The sequence below is a fragment of the Artibeus jamaicensis genome, unplaced genomic scaffold, assembly GCF_021234435.1.
Source record: "Artibeus jamaicensis isolate MK-2021 breed Jamaican fruit bat unplaced genomic scaffold, CSHL_Jam_final scaffold_612, whole genome shotgun sequence".
NCBI lineage: Eukaryota > Metazoa > Chordata > Mammalia > Chiroptera > Phyllostomidae > Artibeus > Artibeus jamaicensis.
Genome location: NW_026522049.1, coordinates 13,130,028 through 13,154,100, shown reverse-complemented (window position 1 = coordinate 13,154,100; position 24,073 = coordinate 13,130,028). Strand labels below are relative to the sequence as shown.

General features: G+C 55.3%; 1 protein-coding gene across 4 annotated transcripts in view; it reads left to right on the top strand.

Moving 5' to 3' along the window:
• ATP10A (ATPase phospholipid transporting 10A (putative)) overlaps positions 1 to 16,150 on the top strand; it is a 102,480-nt gene extending 86,330 nt beyond the window's left edge. For 2 of the 4 annotated variants that reach the window (XM_037132726.2, XM_053658916.1), the window contains 11 exons: positions 238 to 341; positions 454 to 580; positions 1,299 to 1,483; positions 3,158 to 3,488; positions 6,030 to 6,106; positions 7,948 to 8,073; positions 11,608 to 11,808; positions 14,056 to 14,136; positions 14,213 to 14,317; positions 14,888 to 15,075; positions 15,196 to 16,150. In XM_037132726.2, coding sequence (XP_036988621.2) covers positions 238 to 341; positions 454 to 580; positions 1,299 to 1,483; positions 3,158 to 3,488; positions 6,030 to 6,106; positions 7,948 to 8,073; positions 11,608 to 11,808; positions 14,056 to 14,136; positions 14,213 to 14,317; positions 14,888 to 15,075; positions 15,196 to 15,799 — 2,129 coding nt within the window. In that variant the 3' untranslated portion in view covers positions 15,800 to 16,150. The remainder of the gene's footprint in view (positions 1 to 237; positions 342 to 453; positions 581 to 1,298; positions 1,484 to 3,157; positions 3,489 to 6,029; positions 6,107 to 7,947; positions 8,074 to 11,607; positions 11,809 to 14,055; positions 14,137 to 14,212; positions 14,318 to 14,887; positions 15,076 to 15,195) is intronic. The other 2 variants (XM_037132727.2, XM_037132728.2) reach the window with 2 other exon arrangements.
• Positions 16,151 to 24,073: the final 7,923 nt, after the last annotated feature.

Genomic DNA, 24,073 nt, shown 5'->3' with positions numbered 1-24,073 from the left:
GGTGCCAGGTGGGCACTGCCAATATCAGGGGAAACACGTTGTAAAGTATATGGTTGTCCAACCGCTGTGCCGTACACCTGAAACTGCTGCGAAAGAGTATTGAATGTAAACTGTGATTGGAAACCAAAATTTTAAAAAATTAAAATAAATCAATCAAGAGAACACCGCACAGAAGTAGAGCCTCCACGGGGCTCTGTTTTTTTGCCCCTCTCCCTTTCTGCTTCTGCTCCGACCTAGATGACGCCAGAGGAAGGCATCAAAAGAGAATCCGCAGCCAGACCCAGAATTACCTGAACCTCTACGCAGTGGAAGGCCTGCGGACGCTGTGCATCGCCAAGAGGGTGAGTGGGGCCGCGGCCCGCCGTGCGCGCTCCCGGGGGGCGTGCGCGCTCCGGGGGGGGGGGCCCGCGCGGCCCGCGCTCCAGGCGGGTCTCAGCAGGCCATGTCCCGCAGGTCCTGAGTCAGGAAGAGTACGCCTGCTGGCTGAAGGGCCACTTGGAGGCAGAATCCTCTGTGGAGAACCGCGAGGAGCTCCTCTTCCAGTCAGCCATTCGCCTGGAGACGGACCTGCACCTCTTGGGTAACGACGCCCGGAGTGCGTGCGGCGTGGGCTGGTTGTGAGTGTAATGATGGCTCCCCAGGGGGAGGCGACTGGGCTGCAGGCAGCAGCGGCATCTCTGCATGTGCCGGGCTCGCTAAGGAGCCTCCTGAGGCTCCAACGGCCCTCAGGCGGGACCATCCTTGACGGAGTGCTCCCCCCCGCCGTGGCCCGGTTCTGTGGGCCCGGTTCTGTGGGTTCTCCGTGTGCCCCACCAGGCACTCCTCCCATCCCCCAACTTGCCTGCCCTGCAACCCTGCTTTTCCACCAGAAATGGAAGCCATGCTTCTCAACAACTGATGCCTAAAAGGATCCACCCAACCTTCACCCCAGGAAACAAAAAGAAGCTCTGGTTGAGCCCCAGATATGGTTACATTTTACATCTTAAGAATGCTTCCAAGTTGTCTGTGAAGTTCAAAGTCAGCTGCGTGTTAGGAAAAGTTGCAGGTGCTTTGTTGTAGGTCCAGAGGACTCTGGTCAGGGCTTTCAACTGACCTTCGGACTCAGCCATTGGCGGTGTCCCCTGCTGTCCCGAGCCGACCACCCCCTCCCCACGTGTGGGGCCATAGGGGGCAGACCCTCGGCAGGTCCCTGTCTGCAGGTCGAGCAGCAGCTGGTGTGTGAGGGTGTGGTGGCCTCTCACCCGTCAGGGTCTGGGGCCAGGAAGGACCGGCCCACTCACTGCCACGCCTCTGGCCAGGTGCCACTGGGATCGAAGACCGCCTGCAGGACGGTGTTCCCGAGACCATAGCGAAACTGCGGCAGGCCGGCCTGCAGATTTGGGTTCTCACCGGCGACAAACAGGAAACCGCTGTCAACATCGCCTACGCCTGTAAGCTGCTGGACCACGATGAGGAAGTCATCACCCTGAACGCCGAGTCCCAGGTAGGGGCTTCCCCGGGACACGCGGCTCGGCCTGCGGCAGCTGCACCCCAAGGGCCAGGGCAGAGCGCAGCGAGATGCGCCAGGAGCCTGGGTGGCCCCGGCGCCCAGCCGCTGCCCCTGCGCTGTTTCCGGCAGCCGAGGCCCATGCTTGTGGTGGCCTTGGAAAATCCGCTGGGGTTTCTCAGTCTCGAAGGGATGCCCACCTCGGCTTGGCTTTTCTTTTCTTTTCTTTCTAATTTGTATAGACTGACGCTGCAGAGAGAGGAAGGGAGATAGAAACGCCGATTTGCCACTTGCTCCACTTACTGCTGTGCTCACACTGGTTGCTTCTTGTCTGTGCCCTGCCCGGGGGGCGGGGCCTGCAACCAGGGCACGTTGGGGCGACGCCACCCGGCCAGGGCCACCTGGGCGTCGTTAATGCAGAGTTCAGCCTGCTCTTTCCTGGCGCACTGTCCACGTTGGTGTCAGAGGGTTTTTTCGCGAGCTCACGAGGAGCCAGGGCAACAGGTTCATCAGCGCCGACATCCTCGGGATGGCGTGGGCTGTCTCGGGCGCGGAGGGTTTTCATCCAGTCCCATTTATGCATTTTTTCTTATCCTCACCAGAGGACACTGTTTTCCATTGCTTTTAGAGAGGAGGGGTGGGGGGAGAGAAACATCAATGCAAGTGAGAAGCGTCAATGGCTTGCCGTATATATGGGCCCGGACCAGGGATCGAACCCTCAACCCTTTGATTTCAGAGTGACGTTCCTAACTACCTGAGCCACAGCGGCCAGGGCCAGTCTCACTTCTGAATGTCGATCCCTGAGTGTGTAGGGAGTATCTACGACTCCTTGGGCCGTATCTGGCGACACCCTTGCTCATCCTGGCTATGACCAGCTGTGGTCACCAGGCAGTGTGTGTCTGTCACTGGCCTCCCGCTTTTCGCCCCAGGCCAACAGTGGCCTTCTCAGCCTTTTCCCCTCTGTTCTCGCTCACTTTTCTAAGCGTGAAAGGGTCCCCAGAAGTATGTGTTGAGTGCAGCTAGGTCCCCATGGTGCCTGGCAGGAACCCGGTCACGCAACAGAGCACCAGGAGCTGCCGGAGTTCCGTGTCTGTTCCTGGAAACGGCCGTCCCTCCTGCGCCCTGTGCGCCAATACACAGGCCCCCCAGCAGGTCTCCCTGCTCTCTCTGGAGTTCAGATCCTGTTCAGGAAGGGCATTGCCAGTGAAAAGTCTCAAGGATTATTCCTCTTTCTAAAAACTTTATTTTCCTGGTCAACAGGCAAGCTTGGGAAGAACACTGATAATCGCACTTTGGGGGGGCCAGTCATAACAAAGGGACGAGCAAAGGAGCCTTGTGCCCTGTCCTCTGTGCCTTCCCAGGACAGGAGGGGCCCAGCCAGGGCTCCCTCGGTCCCACTGGCCGGCAACTTTGCTTCAAGACGGCCTGACCTCCCAAAGCGAGCAGTCCCTTCCCGCCCTCTGTGCATAGAAGTGGACATTGATAGAAACCCTAGACCAGCTCATTCTCTTCTGGGTGGGAAGCCATCCTCTTCAGCCCAGTTTTAGTGGGGCACCCGGTGCCTGGAGAAGACCGGACCCAGATGTGTCCCCCAGACGTGTTTGGGGGCAGAGGGGGAACCTGGGCTGTGGCGGGGCCAAGCCGACCACGCCGCCCTCGCGTGTGTTTCAGGAGGCCTGCGCAGCCCTGCTGGACCAGTGCCTACACTACGTGCAGGCCAGGGGCCCCTGCTACACCCCGAACAAGACCACAGGCAGCCTGAGCGTGGGCCTCTTCTCCCCGGTCTGCCCGCCCGCTGAGCCCACCGCCCCGGGCCCCTGCCCGAGCCTCGTGATCGACGGGAGGAGCCTGGCCTACGCCCTGGACAAAAACCTGGAGGACAAGTTTCTCTTCCTCGCGAAGCAGTGCCGGTCAGTCCTTTGCTGTCGCTCGACGCCCCTGCAGAAGAGCATGGTGGTGAAGCTGGTCAGAAGCAAGCTCAAGGCCATGACCTTGGCCATAGGTAAGTAGGCAGGCTGGCCCATCTCATGCACCTGCTTCCTCTCTTTGCTTCCTGAAGTTCCTACCCGTCCACGCAGCGCTATGAGTTGGGAAAACACTTCCTCGCTCTTTTTCTGTTTAGAAAGACGCCCCCAGTGCAGTAAAGCAGCAGCCTTTGCCAACAGGACACATAGATTAGAAAGCCACATGTATGTAGTGGCAGCAGTCATGCCACAGGTCAGGTCAGTCACACAGTCGCGGTTGGAGAAGGCAGAGCTTGCCGTGCTGCTGTTCCCTGGGAGGCCGGCTAGTGACGCTGCAGGCGCAGCACCAGCCCCTGCCCACGCCCATTCTGGAAGAAGGGCCTCTGCAGGTGGGTCTGGAGGAGCAGCCAAGGCTCTGTCCTGCCGGAAGGACACAGAAACTAATTAAATATACCTGTCGTAAGGCAGGAATAGTTTTCTTAGGGACGGGGCATCTGACCCTGGTTATTCCTTGCAGACTGCCACCGTGGAGAGCCCCGCGTGCTCCCCTGCCGTTCAGTTCTTCCTGATGCTCACCTGCCGCCTCCCAGGGCCGCATCCCCGCCCACATCAGGTTCAGGTCCAAGGCCAGCCTGGTCCAGGGACTCGGCAGCTCCACCTGCTGGTGAAGGCCGGAAAGTACCTCAGGTTGCTTTGAGAAGGGGGTGACTCCCTGTGACCCTAGGCATCCATTTGGTTTTCCTGTATGTAGAACCCACCCCTAGATGAGAGTTAGCTCTGCAGTAAAGCATTCCTATCCGTGATAATTCGAGTATTTTCCCCAAAAGGTCTGTGACAGCTGTCCTTGCTGACATGAGGATGGCCTCCCCATCACACAGAGTTGAGGCTAGTGGAGAACCTGGGTCTGAAACAGGGTGTGGCCTGAGTGTGGTTGTCATGGAGACCTTCCCTGCTTCCTTAACTGCTGAGGGGAGGGAGCAGGGCTCAGGCCTGAGCAGTGAGCACGTGTTCAGAGGGTCTCTCTGGCCCAGGCTGGGGGGAGATGGACAGCTCCTCCCAAGAGAGAGCATCTCAGAACCACCTCGCCCCTGTGTGCCTAGAGGGCCCTTCTGATGTCCCTGCGCAGTGTCAGAGGCAGGAGCCTAGGAATCTGCAGGCTGGGGCTGCGCTCTCTCCACTAACCTCGCTCCTTGGAGCATCTGCTGGGAGGTCTGGTGTGTACCTCGGATGACAGACCTCGTTTGCACGGCCTGGCTCAGCCACCCAGTAACAGATGAGAGTGTTCGTTTAAGAAAATGCAGCCTTGGGTGGTGGGGCTCAGTGAATTGACTGCGGGCCTGCGAACCGAAGGGTCAGCTGTTCGATTCCCAGTCGGGGCACATGCCTGGGTTGCAGGCCAGGTCCTCAGTAGGGGGCATGAGAGAGGCAACCCCACACTGATGTTTCTCTCCCGTCTTTCTCCCTCCCTTCCTCTCTCTCTGAGAATATTTTTAAAGGGAGGAAAGAAAATGCAGATAAAGCCTTGGCTGGTTAAACAGAAAAGAAAAAAAGAGAATTTTAAAAGAGAAAGGAGGGACCCACGAAAACTTCAGCTCATTTCTCTGTGAGTCAGAGCATCAATGTGACCTAGTCTCTAGTGTCCAAAGATTAATAACAGAGAACAACGTTGTCCATTATCACTCATTTTGAACATGGGACATTCTGGGGAAAGCTGCGGTGAGTGTTACTGCTTCATAGAATTTCAGTTCCATCAGCGTTGGCTCATCACCCACCTTGGGCCCAGAGCAATAAAGCCTAGAAAACTCATGGGAGAGAGACGCCCGGTGGCCGGCTGCTTGATGAGTCATTGGACTCTGTGTATCCGCACCACTGTGTATTTGCAACTTGTCACTCCGTAATTTGGGTCCGTCTGGTGTCCCGTTTGGAGAATGGTCACTAGCACTGAGTGACAATGGCAGAGTCTCTGGGTGCCTCTCCCTGAAAGTATCAGCAGCCCTCACCCATGCCTTGCATGGCTAAACATTTCCTATCAGCGCCTTGGCTGAGTGAGTAGAAGTTCTCCTTGACGGGACCACAGAGGGCGCAGCGGTGAGCACGGCGCTTATTCAGCTCGCAGGAAGTCAGGGTGCCAAAAAGATCTCAGCTGTGTCTTGGGCAGAATTTGCCCTCCATTCGGTGTAGGGAGGCACCCAGGTATGTGTGCCCTGGGGTAGCCCCGAGGTGGTATCTGTATGATGAAGACCGGGGCCGTTCAGGAAATAAAGCCGATGCAGGTGAGAGCATCTTTCACAGCCAGACACCACGTGGAGGGCTCTAGCCACGTAGGAGCCGGTAATCCAGCCTGAATGCTAAATAAAGCAGTAGGCACTCCAGCCTGCTCTCCAAAACCCCTCTCGGCGTGGCTGGTGGTTCCAGACCTCACCCCGTGGCCTGACTCACTTCTCTCATAGCCTGTCCTTGCTCTTCCCTGGACCCTTTCACGGAACTCGGCCCAGTGGGGCCCCCATGAAGATCTGTCTGGCCAGTTTCATTCTGTGTGTCTGGGCTCAACTGATCCTCCCCGCCTGTGCTGTTCCTAGGAGACGGAGCCAATGATGTCAGCATGATCCAGGTGGCCGACGTAGGCGTGGGGATCTCAGGCCAGGAGGGCATGCAGGTAAAGACCCATCGGGGGGCTGTCCTGGGTGACCCTGCGGCCTACCGGCACGTCTTCCTGGGGGCCTCTGTCCAGCAGAGCTGAAGGGTCAGCATAGCTGACGTTCACCCTCCGCTGAGACCGTTGTAAAGGGTGAGGTGCAGGTGACGGCGTATCGATGAAGCCACGTGTGGGAGATATTCTTGCAAAGTAAGGAGAACCGAGGGACAGAGTCGCCACCTTCTCTGGCTGTTATGCCTCGTCTTCGGGTGGTATTTTTTACGTTTCTGCACACGAGCGACACCATCCGGAAACCGGACTCTGCTATTGTCGGGGTTGGTGTCAGGATGACATGGGATGTGGCCATCGTGACCCGTGAAATGTCCTCCCTGCCCTTCTCCTCGGTCACTGTGTCGTCTTGACCCGTGCTCCAGACACCGAACAAATGAGTTCATGTCACATGTGCTGCTTTTGGCCCGGGCTGGGAGGCTGTGCTGGTTGAAGCGTCACCCCAAACGTACATCAAGAGGCTGCAGGTCGGATCCGTGGTCAGGTCGGATTCCCGGTCGGCGTGCATGTGGGAGGCTGTCTCTCCCCCCTTCCTCTCTCTCGGATCAGTAAACGTCCCCTCTGGTGAAGATATGTTTTGGATGGAGTCATTTCAGCCATTTCCGACATTTGATTAACCTCTAATCACAGTATTGTTTAATTTGGTGGAGGCTTTCGGGAATAATATGTGCAGGCTGCTGCTTTTAAAAAAGCAGAGTGCGGCTTCCAGTCAGTCACTGGCCGAGCCCTTGGTCGGTGCAACCAGCCAGTCACTGCGTCGACCACGCACTGGGGCCGGGTCTGGGCTGGGCTGGGCAACTTCACTGGACACAACAGTGGCGGTCAGATGGGAAGTCCGGAGCCAGGGGCACAGCGGCTCCCCCTTGAGCCTGTCTGACTGGAGCTGCTGTGTTAGGTCACCCATGTGTTTCTGTCCCTCCGTTAATTGGACATAGGGTACAGGCAGGACTCTTGCTCACCTCTCCCCAGAGCCGTGCGCATGGGGGAAGGTCAGGAAACATGAGTGAATGAACAAAATAGTTCATTCTTCCTGACTTTTAATCCTCACCCAGGGAATGTGTATTGGTTTTTTAAAGATTTTATTTATTTATTTTAGGGAGAGAGGAAGGGAAGGAGAAAGAGAGAGAGAAACATCAATGTGTGGTTGCCTCTTGTGCTCCCCCTGCTGGGGACCTGGCCCACAACCCAGGCCTGTGCTCTGATTGGGAATCGAACCGGCGACCCTTTGGTTCACAGGCCTGCGCTCAATCCATTGAGCCACACCAGTCAGGGCTGGTTATTGATTTTTTTAGAGAGAGAGAGAGAGAAACATTGATCTGTTCCCTCTCATATGTGCCCAGACTGGGGTTTGAACCCAGAGTCCTGGCGTATGTGGGTTCAATCCCCAGTCAGGACCCATAGAAGAGCCAACCCGTGAATGCGTCAGTAAGTGGAACAACAAATTAATGTTTCTCCCTCTCTCTTTCTGAAATCAATACATTAAAAAATTTTAAAGAAGCTATTGAACTACAAAAAGAAAGTGAAATAAAGGCAAACATTGTTTTTTAAATCCATCGGTTACAAATATTAGAAATCTGACACGAGGCCTAGCGTGGGACACCCCTGAACTACGGGACCTGAAGGAATGGAACCTTCTTCAGTCGACGGAGATAATGAGAGAGGCCGGTGAAACCAGCCTTGGCCCGTCTCACACACACTGGGCTGCTCCACCCGTGTTCCACTTTGTGTCTGGGGGGATAAGACAGACGTTGGGAAGAGGGGCCTCCAGTAACAGAAGTCCTCTCCCCTTCAAGGCAGTGATGGCCAGCGACTTCGCGGTGCCCAGGTTCCGCTACCTCGAGAGACTCTTAATTGTTCACGGGCACTGGTGCTACTCCCGGCTGGCCGGCATGGTGCTGTACTTCTTCTACAAAAACACGGTAGGTGTCAGACGCCGCTGGTCTCTGAGGTTTGTGTGCAAAGGCCTGAGCGGAGACTTAGGGGACCGTTCGGCAAATGCAGGCCAGCCTGCAGCCTCCTATGGGGGCCGTCCTCCTTGAACTTCACCAGTGAACCCCCTCACCTGGCCTCTGGGCTCAGACGTCTGTCTCTCGGGCACACACGGGCGGCCGCATCTCACAGGGAGAAGGTTGTGGAGAAAGGTAGATCGTTCGAGCATGTCCGCTTTGTAACGAGAAGTGGAGTAACCCTGAGGTCCCCGGGTCTGCAGGAGGCCCTGTGGCTAGCACAGCCAAGGCCACGTTTATCCCCAGTCCCTGGAACTCTGCCTCCTAAGTTCCCAACCGCCGAGGTGATGTGTGTCTCAGGAGCAGGCCGCTGATGTGGCCACAGACGGGCGCGCCCTCGCCCGTGCTTTTTGTAGAGCAGGTGGGGGGTTGGTGACCAGCAGCAGTGTGCCCAGTGGTCCTGCATTCAGCTCGAGAGTACTCAGTCCCACTGCCACTGTCAGGTTGAACGGCACCCCCACGGCAGGCTGGGAGTGTACGTCAGAGGCGGGGCACAGGCTCGGCTCTAGAAGGAAGGGGACCACCTGCAGGGTCTGGTCATGCTGTCCCCTCCTGGCCGGCTCAGTCTCAGGGGACCCTTTGGTGAGGTCGCGCCCGGCCAGCAGAGGTCAGCTCTGTCTGCAGAGGCTGTGCCCTGGGGCCTGGTCCAGTTCGTGCTGGTCCTGCCATGTGACTCCTAGTCTCTGCATTACTGAGCCCTGGGCTTACCATCCATAGCCCACGGGAGGGACACGTGGCCAGTCCAGAACCCTGCTCTGCTTGTAAGGGGGGATGGAGGGCCTCCTGAGGAGCTGCTCCCTGGCCTCCAGCCCCTGATTTCTGCGGCCGGACAACAAACCCGGAGACAGAATAACTAAACATGTAGGAGACGCGACCTTGCAGAGTAGCCCCGCAGGTCCACCCCTGCAGACTGGAGACTACGGCTCCGGTGTGAGACCATCCTGTGCTCTTCTGAGAAGGAGTCATGTGCAATAATACCTGGGAAGGCCTACGTCCTGCTTTATTTTCCTGATTCCAGGAAGAACGTCTCCACGCTGACTCTAGGCTGTCAGTGCACCTCTTGTTCGTGTTCCTAATTCTTTGTTCTCGGATTCGGTCTATTTCCCTCCGCCCTCCCACCCTGCGCCCTCTCCCCCGCAGCCGTCGGTTTTTTTGAAAGGTCGTCTAGCAAATGAATACAGATGCTTGAGACCAACCAGGGCAAGTCTAACCGGACAGGCTGGGTTCTGGAAATTAATTCCAATTAGCTTCTTCTGCCTGCAGCTCTGTCCGAGGAAGGCTGTCCTGCGAAGGCTGTCCTGCAGCCGCCCGATGACGCTCCCGAGGCTTCGCACACTCAGCTGCAGACCTCGGGGTCCCCGGCTCCCAAGGGGGGGTGCTTTGAGTGAGGGCGAGCGGGGCTGGGGGGTGGAACCAACCCTGTGTCTGTCACTCATTATTCCTACAGTCTGGAGCAAGTCGTTGGCTGTCAATGGATTTGGGGTTTTCTTAATCCAAAAACAAATCACAATTCCCAATGAAAGTGGCCCAGCCTGCGGGGAAGGGCAGCCAGCGGTTCAGATGCAAGTGGGGGGCTCGGGAGCGGGCAGCGGGCAGGCCCCTGGCTGGCACGAGGGAGCTGTCCTCACAGAGGGCACAAGGGCAGGAAGGACATCGCTCCCGGTTTTATTCCACAAACAGTGCAAGGCCTCTGTTAACAAGCACTTGATCTACTTGAGAAGTTCAAGGATAATCAGTGTGCCTCCCAAAATGAGAAATTGTTTTAGGAACAAATTGGCCTTCCTTTAGAATAAAGAGGAGAGACGTTTCCATAGCAACAGTGGTTTGGGAAGAGAACTCCTGGTACCGCAGGGAAGAAAAATCTCGATTACCCTGGTACTTCCCCTCGTTTCTCTCGGTGCCGCTTGCTCACTGATGACTCTCGGGGCCGCCGAGCCTGTGGCTGTGGGCGGGAGAAAGGCCGGCGTGGGAGTGAGGCCAGGGAGAAAGTCGATGAGAAAGGCACTGTGTCTGTCCATCTTCAGCGTAGAAGGGGAAGGGTGCTTCCCATGGTGGGCGGGACTGGGGCTCGGATGGTGATGGAGTTGGTCACTCCATACATAGGCTGTCACGTTGTGTGACCTTCAGGGCAGGCCTTCAGTGTGTCTGGTCAGCACGCGGAGGCTCAGAGAGGTTGAGTGACCCGGTCAAGGGCAACACGGTAGGCAGTGGCAGCTCCAGACCAAAGCCCAGGCCGGGGTCTGTGGTGGCCAGCCAAGGATTTGCTTTCACCGTGACCCCTCCCTCTTGGGCCGGGCCACGCCCTCCAGGCCAAGCCCCATGAGCAATGGAACAGATTGGGTGTGTTACCCATATAGTGGCCACAATGGGGTCATTTGAGATGAGGGACCTCAGTTTCCTGTTCTCTGAACAGGGGGGACCGCACGGCCCCACGGAGCCTCAAAGGAAATGAGGGTACTGTCAACAGTAAGAACGGAAAGTGTGGGTCAGCTCCCGCTGGGTGCAAGGGGCTCTCTGAGGCCTTTAGGTGCACGCGCTCGTTCACCCTCACGGCAGCCCCGTGGCTAAGGGGCGCTGCTCTGTGCCCGGTCCGTAGACAGGGACAGGAAGCAGGAGGGGTTCGCTGGCCTGGGCCGAGCTGCCTGGTTCGTCGAGGTAGGAATGCTTTTTGATTGTTGGACTGCTGTGCAAGCCCCTCATATAAAAGCGTCAGGCCACTGGCATTCAGTGGTCAGGCAGCGGTGGGAAGAGACCCGCCCAAACCCTCCTCTGTGGCGCGTGGGCTGGAGGGGGCTGTGGGGCTCCCCGACCCTCAGTTTCCTGCTGGCATAGCTGGGGGGCGGGGGGAGCGTAAGGACCAGCGATAATGCCTGCAGGTCACCCGCCAGCCGAGGGCACGGCGGGTGCCAGCACTCGGCCGTGGTGAGCCACATTGCCATCGTCGACCTTGCTGCTGAGCCTGTGTGGGTGTCCCCACAATGGGAGTCTCTGGTTACTCGCTCTTCCTCCTCCCAAGGGTACGTCGCTGCAGAGGGAGGCAGCATCTCGGGCACGTGGCACAGGTGGGTTCAGTTTAGGGCCACGGAGGAGGGGTATGAGCGAGGCAGCCGAGGGTGACTCCCCCGGTCCCCTGCAAGTGTGAGCTGGCCAGGCGTTTGCTTTTCAGGGAATGAATGACCTGTGGCTTATCCGTGGCAAGGCCTCAGTGCTCCGAGGGCCGCTCCTGGGGATTCCGCAGCCCACCCCTTGTGCTCAAGGGCAGGCGGAGGGCCCTGGAGGAGAAAGAGGGGGTACCGAGAGCACCTAGTTAGAGCTGCCTTGGAGGAAGCCACTGCCCGTAAACTCAGCCTTTGCAGCCGGGCCCTGCAGACCCGCAGGCCCCTCGGATGAGGCTCCGAAAGGGCATCTGGGAACCGCCTGCTCCCCGTCCTCCTCTCTCGGTTTCAGATGTTCGTGTGCCTCCTGTTTTGGTTCCAGTTCTACTGTGGCTTCTCCGCGTCCGCCATGATCGACCAGTGGTATCTGATCTTCTTCAACCTGCTCTTCTCGTCGCTCCCCCAGCTGGTGACTGGGGTGCTGGACAAGGACGTGCCGGCGCAGGTGCTGCTGGCGGAGCCGCAGCTCTACAGGGGCGGCCAGAACCGGGAGGTGAGGTCCTCCCGCCCCGCCCCGGCCACTCGTTCATTCCCCTCCTGGAAAGCGCGAGTCCCCAGGCCTTCCCGGGTCCAGTTCTTCAAGTTCTGTGTCATCGTAAGAAACAGGCCTGTAGGGAATTTTTATTTGCGCCAAACTGACAGCAGTTGCTGGGAAGAAAAACCTCGACAAGTTGAGAAAATGCTCCAGAGAAGGGCTGTGTTGCACCTTATTTTGTACATTATAATCAAAAGTGGAGGCAGAAGAGGCTTACGTGAAGGCCATTGGTGATAGAGCAGGGAGGCCGGAGGAAGCAGAGGGAAGCTTCTGGGCTCGGGTGAAAGGTAAAAGGATGGACACACACTTCTTTGAGGCAGGTGGGCACAGGTCAGTGAGTAGTCAACAATGAATGCGATCATAATTACAGCAGGGGGATTTGTAATCTCCCTCTGGTGAGGGGGCTGTGCCCCAAGGGGTCCGGAAAAAGGACGTTACCTTTATTCCAGAGGTTTGTCATTGTAGGTGAAGAAACACCATATATGGCTCAGTTAAGGTAAAGATTGACCTTTGCCAGGGGAGATTCCAGCCTGGGGCACAACTACCTGCCATAAACTGCTGATAGTTACTGAGTTTTCATTTCAGACCATCCTGTGCGGTCTCACTGGTCTCCAGGTTTGCAAAGCTGGCTCGCCTCAGGCCTTCCCTGAATGGCTCCGGCTTAGTGGCGTCCCTTCCCGCCCATGTCTAGAATCCGACCAGTGAGAGAAGAGAATGAATTCTGTCCACTTGACTGTGCTTTGTGATTGGTGGTGCGAGGTGATGGGCATGGTGGTGGTGTCAGTTTTGTGCATGTGTCCAGACTCATCAAGATGTGTACAATGAATGTACACAGTGTTTTTGTGTATTTATTGACCTCAGTAAAACTTTAAAAGGAGGATTTTTTAAAATTAAATTTTATTTAGGTACTTTTTAAGTAAATTTTTTTGTTTTATCTATTTCTCCCATCCCACCCCACCCCCCCCACCCGGTCTCCCCCCTCCCCTAGTCTTCATCCCTGTGTCTTTCATACTTGTTCCTCAAAAAAAAAGGAGGATTTTTTTTAAGTATAATGGGCTAGAAACTATCCCCGCACTAGAGTTTCCAGTCAAGTGGGTTCAAGAAAAACAGCTGTGATTTTTAGTTCGGGACTTCCCATCTGATTGTTATTGTATTTTACTTTTTTTAAGTTATTGCTCATTTATTTTTTAGACAACAGGAAAGAAAGGGGGAGAAATTAGAAGTTGTCTCTTGCAGGCTCCCAACCTGGACCCCCCACCTGCAACCCAGGCACGAGTCCCAACCGGGAATCCAACCAGCAACCCTTCCTCCAAGCAACTGAGCCACCCCCGCCAGGGCTCTGCCTGTTATTTTACTGTCCAGTAATCTCAGTCAGTCACCGTGATAGTGGCCGCTGGAGCGGGGATTATTTTCCTAAAACAACCTCTCCAAAATGGGACTTATTTTGCAAGGGAATTCACAGGAAGATAAACCCACAGGGAAACTGTTGAAAGAACCAGTGGATACAAACAGATGTAAATACAAGTAAATATGCCACGTGGATCAACACGCTAATTACCAGCTCTTCCTAGCCAGCCATCAGAGCGAGCCTTGGAAGGGCCGCTCGTCAGCTGGCTGGAAGGATCACGTGTGTGCAGAGGGAATGGGGCTCCACAGCCCCCCCAACAGTCTCTGGTTCGGAATTTGCGTACGAGCCAGCTGACTTCCCCACATCACCTCTGTTGACGGTGGTGGGTTCCCTCGGAAGCCGGCAGCACAGGGTGGGGGCGACTCCCGGCAGGCAGGTGAGGATGACCCCTGCGTGTACCTGTCACCTGGGGCAATTCCTGTACTCAGCTGGGCCTCGTCTGCCCCACTATGGGACCAAGACGGGCAACTTAAGCCAACAGGAAGGGCCCAGGCGGCACCTTCCCAAGTGCTTAGGACATGCCCCTCCAGTCTGCTCTGGAACTCACAGGGTCAAGTTCATGTAGTCACCCAGACAAGTCTTTTCTTTTCTCCGGTGGCGGGCTGGTGGGTGTTGGTGGTTGATCAAACATATTCTCAGATGAGGATTTTTAAAGAAAGAAACCTAGGGAGGGAAAATGCTGACAAAGGAGGAGCAGAACTCAGTCATATTGAGGGGGGAAGCCCCCAACTCCCCATAGCACCCCAGAAGGTCTGCAGAGGCCTGCCCTCCCCTGTAACCGCCTTCTTGTGTCTCAGGAGTACGGGCCCCGCACCTTCTGGTTAAACATGGCCGACGCCGCCTTCCAGAGCCTGGTTTGCTTCTTCATCCCTTACCTGGTAAGTTGGTGCCTGGCCCAGTCGCCCCCTCGGCTCCGTTGGCGGCCCGCAGACCCAAGACACCGCTGTCTTTCAGGCCTACTACGACTCAGACGCGGACATGTTCACCTGGGGCACGCCCATCACCGCCATCGCGCTCTTCACCTTCCTGCTGCACTTGGGCATTGAGACCAAGACCTGGGTAAGAGCTCCGGGCCCCTCACGTCCACGCAGGTCTGCGAGATCTGGAAGGTGCCAAGCAAACGGGACGGTAAAGCCGGCCTCACTGGGGCAAGAAAGGAGATACGTGCACAGGCCGCAGCCCGTGCCCCGCACTCCTGGGCAGCCCGCAGCTCCTTCCTGCCCTTCTCCGACTTAAGCACCTGCTCTTCTTCCCCTGATGCCCTGAATTCCGTCTGCCCACCTGCGTCCAGGCTGGTCTGCAGGCTCCCAGGCTGCACCACCACCTCCCGGTCCCCAGACCTCTGTTCCCACTGAGCCCTTAGATCCCAAGGGGTGTCCAGCCTGCGGCCCGCGGGCCACATGCAGCCCAGGATGCTATGAACTCGGCCCAACACAAAATCGTCAATTTACTTAAAACCTGATGAGATTGTTTTTTGTGATTATGTGTCACAGTGTATTTAATGTGGGGCCCAAGATGACGACTGTCCTTCCAGTGTGGCGCAGATGCCACGAGGTCAGGCAGCCCTGCCCAGGGCGGCGGCGGGCACGGCCACTGGTGACCCTCGGTGTCTTTGCCCTCCCCGCCCAGACCTGGCTCAACTGGACGGCTTGTGGCTTCAGTGCCCTCTTGTTCTTCTCCGTGGCTTTGGTCTACAACGCCTCCTGTGCAACGTGCTACCCTCCGTCCAACCCGTACTGGACAATGCAGACGCTTCTGGGCGACCCTGTGTTCTACTTGATTTGTCTTATAGCGCCGGTCACTGCACTGCTGCCCAGGTGGGTGTCAGGGACGCTGCCCCCGGAGTCCTCCGGGAGTTTAGGGGACGAATCTCAGATAGCTCCTCCGAGGCAAAACCCCGCAGCAGGGGCTGACTGCGCTGTGTGTGCTCTTTCCAGGTTGTTTTTCAAAGCCCTGCAGGGGAGCCTGTTCCCCACCAAGCTCCAGCTGGCTCGCCAGTTGGCCAAGAGGTGCCCCAACAAACTCCGTTCTCCCCAAGAGACTCAGGGACCCCTCCGGGGAGAAGCGAGGCCTGAACCCTCAGAGCAGAGTTGCATCAGCGTCTCGGGGCCCGTCTCCCAGAACTGCACCCCACAGGAGTCTTGGCACTCGGCCTGGCCCCCCGGCTCCCCAGAGGCCAGCGAGGGGGCCAGCGTGGCGCACGTGAGCATCCCTCTGAGGGGCGCGTTGGACAGTCGGGACTCGGGGTCCTCCGGGCCCCAGGAGGCTGCCCTGGGGACGTGTCCTGGGGACCCCAGAACGAAAACCCCCAGCACGAGCAGGGCAGCCTCCCTCTCGTCCATCTTCGGCCTCTCCAGCTTCAGCTCGCTCAGCTGGATTTCCTCCCTGTCCTTGGTCAGCGGCCTGGGGAGTGTCTTCCAGTTCCCCCGGGGCGGCTTACAGGCGGACAAGCGGGAGGCCGAGTTCCTGCCCAGGCCCCCGCGGCCGCTGCGGGACCAGGACCTGTGTGGCCCGGGCAGGCCGGCCACCGACAACTTCTAGGGGCCTCGTCCAGGGCGGCGGAGACCGTAAAGTAGCCTTTTTGTTTTTATAACATAGATACTAATTTTATTTATGTTTCTTATTTGCACAGAGGAGTTCTAGTGAGGTGTATTTTATATGTTTCCAGGGCTTGTGCTGGAAATAAGAGGTACCAAAAGAAAAAACCCCAAAGTTTATTTTTTAAAAGTTCTAAGTAGAGTATATTGCAAAGGAAAAGTCAGAGCTTTATTGTATATAAAAGTTGAAAGAGTGACCTTTGAAAAGTGTGTTTAGATTTGTTATTTTTTTTCCGTCTCATTTTGTGAGAAAATGCGGTGTGACGGGTTTGGTCCCTCGGGTGAGCGTGGCAGGGCCCGCTCGTGACCCCGGCTGCAGGTCCCCTACAGTCTGTCCCCGATCTCCACAGTTGGGAGGGCGGGGGCTCCATGTCACCCACAGAAGGGAAAGGGAGACCTCAAAACAAAACGCTTGGATGAAGTTCACTGCCACGTTCAACCCTACGACGGGCATTTCGTGAAGATCGCCTTGGGGGTTCCCAGTCCCTATGCGGGGTCTGGCCTGTCAGAATCAACACAAGCGATAAACAAGCCTCACCTTGCAGAGAGAGCGTGTGACATTGTGACTGCGCAACCCAACAGAACACGCCTGAGCACCCGGGGGCACATCCTCACGGTGCCGCCTTTCAGACGCCCTGCGGGAATGGCCTCGCTCCAGAGCCGCAGGCCACCCTTAGTTGGCCTTTTGTGCTTTCTGCAAGGCCGACTCTGTGACATTCCAAGCAAATTCTTTTTTTTTACCATTGAAAGTAGTATTTCCAAGCCAATAATTTTAGAAGTGGTTGATTTTTTTGCCCAGGCTGGTGAGGCTCAGTGGGTTGAGTGCCAGCCTGCAAACCAAAGGATCACAGGTTCAATACCCAGTCAGTGCACTTGCCCAGATTGTGAGCCAGGTCCCCAGTAGGGGGCATGTGAGAGTTTCTCTCTCTTTCTCCCTCCTTTCCCCTTTTTCTACAAATAAATAAAATAAAATATAAGTCACTGGTTTTTAATTTTAGAGATTTTTGACTCTGCATCTCGCCTTTTAAAGTAACAAGAAGTGATCATTATTATTAATAATAATAATAAATAACACAATACACTAGTTCCAGCAAATAATCCATATGCAGAGAAATGCAAAAATGTTCAGGCAGTGGGGTTCAGCCGTTGTACTTCTCAGGTGAAGCCATGAATTGAGGAGAATTGGCCAAGGGTCAGGGTTAGTATGTCTTGAATTTGAAGTCATCAGTTGTTATTTTAACTTTTTTATTGATTTTTTTAAAGAGACATGGATCTCTTGTTCCCCTCACTGAGGCACTCACTGGTTGACTGCAGTATGTGCCCTGCCCAGGGATCAAACCTGCAGCCTTGGTGTGTATCGAGATTACACCCTACCCCACTGAGCTGCCCGGCCAGAGCTTCGTCAGTTGTTATTTTAAACAGAAGCCCACACACTGGGGAGCATACGAAGTGTGCAGAAACACTTAGCCAGCTTCTTCCTCTTCTTGGACTCTCTCTGTGTGGCAGCTCAGGGTCTGTGACCCAGAATCTGGGCTCTCGGGGGGCGAGCGGGGCGGGCAAGTGGCTGCAGTTGTTTCTCTGGAAACATTCTCAGGTTCTGACCCCGAGTCTGGGACACCTGCGCCTCAGCGACCCCGGGGGACACCTGCCCTCCAGACTTGCTGATGGATCAGGGCTGCTGAGCACAAACCCCACAGCTCCCAAGGAGAGCGTCCCAGACTGGGGGGCATGTGCTGAGGCCGGTTTGTCCCTGCATGTGGGTTTTTATTTTATTTTTTCATCAATCTACTAAGACTGACGTCCCAGGGACAACTGACCCCCCTGTCCTTGCATCACGCACCTTAACAGCATTGCTGGCGCTCGTGGTATCACTGAAGCGCATGCGCAACCCGCCCGGTGGGCCTTCACGCCCCGCCGTCTCCCTCTGCGCCTGCGCGGGAGGGCCACGTCAGGACAGCTCAGTGCTCCGATGGGGCGGGCTGAGGATCCCGAGGGACGTGAGGGCTGCATCTTGCACAAGGACCCACAGGGGGAAGCGTGGCTGCCCACCTTCCTTCTGTAAATACCAGGGAAGGAGCTCTCGCTATTTCAAGCACTTACTATTCTTGAGAGTTTCCAGTGTGGCGACCACCAAAATGAGCCAAGCCAGCAAGTGAGGGGCTGCCAGCCGTTGCCCGGGCGACAGTCACAAAGGGCAAAGCAGGCCCTTGAAAGTCTCCGCACCCCAACCTGGAGGAGCCCCAGCTCGTGCCTGGCCAGGAAGGCGCAGACCCCCATCCTGCTGTGGCCACGTGGTCCTAAAAGTCTCGTGGGAACTGAGCTCTGAAGGGACATCAGTGTTCTTAGAAACCGAGGAAGGGGTCATGTGCAGAGGGGGCCGCTTGGACAGCAGTGTATCTCTTTTGCCACTAACGTGTAGCCGTGACCCCTTGGGGTGGCCCAGGAGTGGAAGACTGGCCAGGCAGACCCCGGGATGCTCCATCCCTGCTCTGTTGGTAACGTGCCCCCAGGAGTGACGCGCTCCTGTCCAAGTGCTTAGAAGGGCAGGCTCTCCACCTCTGCCCAGAGCAGGGCAGGGCCTGAGCGTGAACCGCCTGTGCACGCCGGGCGCAGGGGAGCAGCTGCCTCTCCACAGCCCACCCTCCCTGTGGGTACCAGGGTTACGAGGCCCCCTCGTGGCCGAGTGCTGACGGACACCCTCAACACCTGGGGTACCACCAATGGGAGGCTTGTTCTGTGTTTTCCTTGCCCCTGGTTCCCACTGAGAGAGGATGTCTCCTTTGCAATAATCAGACAAGACAGACAGAGTAAGCACATAGATATTTCTCAGGCTTTGACATTTTCTTATGATTTTATTTATTTTTGGAGAGGGAAAGGGAGGGAGGAAGAAGGAGAGAAACATCAATGTGTGGTTGCCTCGGGCGCACCCCCTGCTGGGGACCTGGCCCGCAACCCAGGCATGTGCCTTGACTGGGAACAGAACCCACCACCCTTTGGTTCGAAGGCCGGTGCTCAGTCCACTGAGCCACACCAGCCAGGGAAGGCTTTGACCTTCCCAGACAAAAAAACAGGCACCAATTCCAGCAGCTTCGTGGTGTGGGAAATGCGAGCTGTTCCAAACACACACAATTCACTGGAGCATTTATAAGCACATGCCATAAACGGGGCTCCATATGGGTGTCCCTTGAAAACTCAAATGTTTTTAGAGATTACAGAAAAGTCCTTATTTTTGTCTTTTCTGATTGAAACATGCCCTGGAAGTAGAATCATGCAATTCTACTGCTGAAAATAATATACTCATATTTTTAAAAAGGAAGTGTAATATTACATGCCACTGTGTGAAGAAGGAATGTGATTCTTGGCTACACCTAAAAATTCAGCTGCCTAGTTATTCCTTACAGGGAGCCACAGTGACGCATTCTAAAACACGCAGCCCTTCTGCTGGGTGCACAGAGCCAGGCCACCTTCCTGGGCTCGGGGACAGGTCCTGGCAGCCTCACACCCGACCCGAGTCCCAGGGACACCTGGCGCCCCCTGCCTGAGCATGCAGATAGCATCAGAAATCATTTGGCGTTTTCCACTGCACAGGTCAGAGCCCAGCCGAGCCGCTGGTGCTCAAGATGCACTGCACGCAGTGCGTAAAGACCTCCTAGGGCCCTCGGGAGCCCGGGCGGGAAAGGGAGCTTCGTGGAGTGCGTGGCTCTGAGCTATTTTTGGCTCTGGCCTGCTGCTGCTGCTGCTGCTTCTGCTGCTGCTGCGCACAGCTTCCTGCTGCGCATGCTGCAAAAGTAATGAGGGCAACCGCCTCTCCCGCGGTTCCTTGTTCTCTCTCCGCTCTGACGGGGATTCCCAAACCCAGCCGGGGGTCGAGATCAAAGAGGTCCCAACCCAGGGCTATGGAGAGGTTTCTTTAAATAAAGATGCAGCCTTGAAGGTAATGGTCCCATGTTTTCCTGAATAGATAGACGATGTTGCAGATATCATAATCACCTTTGACAAAAGCATTTCCTTACATTCTTAACCGGTAAAGCACAGCAGAATAGTAAGCCTACTCCAGGAAAATGAGGAGGAGGGGGTGTCCCAGGCGAGAAGGTGAATGTAAGTAATGCCTGGGCAGGCTTTCAAAAACTGTCCCCCAGCCCCCCCACACACACACACAGGACAGTGAACGCTCTGTCGTGTGGCTTTAATGATTTAAAATAGACATGATTTAATTTGGTTCTCTTGAAACAGGCAGCAAATTTTGTCCATGCAACAACCTGGCACTGTCCTGGCGGGGTGGCTCAGTGGGTTGGAGCACCCTCCCGGACACCAAAAGGTCATGGGTTTGGTCCCTGGTCACGGTGCATCCCTGGGTTGGGGGTTCAGTCCCTGGTTGGGGCGTGTGCAGAAGGCAACTGACCGGTGTTTCTCACGTCGATGTTTTCCTCGCACTCTTCCCTTCCTCTCTCTCTAAAATCAATCAACATATCCTTGGGTGAGGATTAAACAACAATAATAAAAACGAATCTGGTTCGTAGGTGTTGGACAGCAGCAGCATCTAAATAAATTTTACAAACATTTTTCATCTCTCACCATCTGTACGCTTGGAAGCGTACCGTCTGGGAAGAGGGGATAAAAATCCAGGTCCTTTGGGGGGAAAACATCAAGGAGAAAAGGGTGCTGTGCTTTGCACTGGAGCAGAGACACGCTGCTGCTGCCATGGATCGGAAGAGCTCGGGAGGCTAGAAGTGGGACTAAACTCACTGCAGCCTCCTAGTCTGTTTCTAAGGCCCTCACTCCCTGCCTTACTGTCTCTCCCTATTATTCCGAAGTCATCTTCGTTTCCAGTGCGTACAATGCCAAGAATGGCTCACCGCAGTTACTTAGTTTGCAGATAGTGTCCCTGCGGTGTGACCGACGCCTTTAGAAAAGGGAGACACACCCAGAGGAACTCAGCCCTCCCAAGGGGCTTGGGATTGAAAGGGAACGGAAGACACAAAGGGTCGGTGACATCACGGTGGCTGCCTTTGTCCTTGGGAGCAGGGAAGCGGGCGGAGAGCAGCTTCCAGCACACCCCAGACACCCTGGTGAGAGGGTCCTCACCCGCCCCCCTCCAAGCCCCTGACCTTCTTTCTCCCTCCTGCCAACTGCCATGGGGCCAGTTTGGGTCGGTTTTCACCAAGGAAAAAAGGGACCCAAGTGTCACCCTGGCCCAGGGAGAAGCCCCCCTCCGAAGAATCTCTCCACGCCCCTCCCACCAGTAATTGCCACACCCCTCCCTTCAGTGGGCCAAGGACCCAAGGCCAGACTTGCTGGGTTTCCTTGAAGTCACCCCTACAAAAGTCACACCTGCTGCTTGCGGGTGAGTGTCCCTGACCTGAGCAGGTGCAGCCAAGGCCCAGCCCTGTCACGGGCAGCAGGTGACACAGGGCCCTTTGGGTTGGTGTCCTCATCACACTCTTTGCTCTCTCCTCTCCAGAGTCCTCATCTGCTTCTGATGTTTGGGTTACACTTACACATTCTGCATTTAATAAGGTTTTTCTCCTTTTAATAACAGCATTTCATTTTATCCTCACAAAACATCCCTGAGGTAAGAAGTAAGGACTCTCACCCTGTTTCCAGAGTAGGGAACCTAAAACCAGCCAGAAGGCAAAAATGCTCACATTTGAGCCTCGACTCTTTCTTCTAAATCTGGAAAGAAGCCCCCAGGAAGCAGCAGGATTTCAAAAGGACTTCGCGTGAGGTGTTTCACACACTCCTGTCATCTCTAAGGTAACGCCCTTCGTTCTAAATTCAGCGAGGCTCCGTCCTCATGTATTTTCTCAGTCGGCAGATACCATCCAGGGGAAGTGCATGGACCTTTTTTTTGAGAGAGAAAGAGAGAGAAACATCGATCTGTTTATTTATGCATTCATTAGTTGATTCTTGTATGTGCCCTGAGCTAGGCGGCTAGGGCTGGAATTCTATTCTTTTCATTCAAAAGGACATCTTACCAAATGTTGGGAATCACAGAGGTGGGGCCAGACACTCACCGATGACCATTTCCCCAAGTGCCTTCTGCTTCTGCTACACGGGGTAATTTTAGGGGCTCCATGAAGAACATTTTTAAATTTTTATAAAAGGTTTCATTTGTTTATTTGTGTTTAGCGAGAGGGGAAGGGAGGGAGAAAGAGAGAGAAACATCAATATGTGGTCGCCTCTCTTGCGCCCCCTACTGGGGACCTGGCCACCAACCCAGGCACGTGCCCTGACTGGGAATCAAACCAGTGACTCTTTGGTTCGCAGGCTGTTGCTCAATCCACTGAGCCACACCAGCCAGGGTTGATGTACAGTATTACATTAGTTTCAGGTGTGCTGCACACTGATAAGACATTATGTAACTTATGAAATGATTCCCCCCATAAGTCTAGTACTCATCTGACACCATATATAGTAATTACAATATTACTGACTATATCCCCTATACTGTACATCAATCACATCCTCATGACTGCTTTTATGTGTGGCAATTTGTACATCTTCACCCTTTTCATCTTTTGTACCTGTCGCCCAGCCCCTGCCCCATCTAGTGACCATCAGTTAGTTCCCTGTGTCCTTGACTTTGTGTCCATTTCATCACAGACGTAACTTAGGTGAATGTGTTCGCTTCCATTGGTGACAGTACCACCAATTCTTTCTTTGTTTCTAACAAATGTTCAAGCACAAAAGAGATCGATGTGCAGAGAAAGCAGGTCGGTGGGGCTGGGCGGTTTGGTGGGAAGTGCTCGCAGCAGGGGGTGGGGACAGCGTCGGGCCCCCCACAGGGCCCTGAGTCGGGCGCGCGGATGCTGAGGCAGGAAGAGCTGGTGGAGTGAACCCAAGCCCAGCCCTCGGGTGAAACACCCCATGGGCAAGCCCGCGGGGCCGAGTGGGTGGGCTCCCGTGATCCTCGCAGCCTCGCACAGGAGACCGCCTCAAGGACAGTGGCCGCCCAGGAAAGCTTCCGGGCACCTGGCCATTATTCCCCACCCGCAAACACGCCTGTTTTGGGAATGTCCCTCCGCACTGCCGCAGGCCGAAGCCCCTGGAACTGAGCCCCTGGAACTGAGCCCCTGGTGGGAACCAGCAGCTCATCCGACGTCCCCACATGCAGGGCCCCCAAACCACATCCTTTCACCATCTTCAGGCTTCAAAATCCCAGATTCCGTCTTGAAACTCAGATCCCAGCCGGGGACTCACTTCTCCTTGTTGTGAAAGGGCTGCATGCAGCCTTGCCACCCTTTCCGAGTGTGAATTCGGGTCTCCGAGGGTCCCAGTGGATTTCATTCACAAGCCCAACCTGATGTCCGTGGGAAGAAAGCAAGCTAGAGAAAGGACTAAATCAGACAGACAGAAACATTGAAGGCAGCAATGTCCCCAGAGACCCACAGACACCTCCCATGCACAGCCGTGGGTGCAAACAGTTCCAAAGGTCCAACCCAAGGAGCAGAGCGGGTAACCTGGCAGGCTCCTGTGTCCGTGGAAAGAGAAGGAAGCCCCTCGGGGCCGAAAGGGACACTTGAGGGGTGCTGGAAGCCAGGAGAGCCGAGGCACCAAAACGTCACCGGGAAGAAGACTTAGGGAGACACAGGGAGGAGACGGCCGCCTGCCAGCCAAGCAGAGAGGCCTCAGAGGAAACCAGCCCTGCCCACACCTTGGTCTTGGACTCCCAGCCTCCGGAAGTGTGAGAAAATGACTTCCTGTTGTTTATAAACCCCCAGCTTATGGCGGAAACTGATACAAGCTTTATGTGAATTCTCTATGCTCTATATGAAGAAAAAATGTTCTTTTCATTTTGATCAGAAAACAAGTATAGCAGCCCTGGATCAGACACGCCCTTTCAACAGTTTATTCAGGCATAATTGGCATTTTCCAAGAAGCCACACTTATATAAAGTATTCAGTTCTTTTTCCTGTATCAATATAAATGTTTACTCACAAACATGTCTCTGGTTTTTTGTTTATAAAATGCACAAGTTGATGGGTTCTGCCATATCTACGTACCTGTGACACCTTCAGCACAAACAAGACAGTGAACATGCTCATGTTGGGAAACGGAATTTTCCTCAGTTCCCTGCGTCACCCCGACCTCCTCCTCCCTCCGCCCCTTGGCCCCCAGGCAGTCGTGATCTGCCTTCTGTCACTGTGGACTGGTTTGTCTTTTCTAGAACTTGATAGAAATAAAGCCAAACAGCGTGTCATTTCAAAACTTCGCCTGC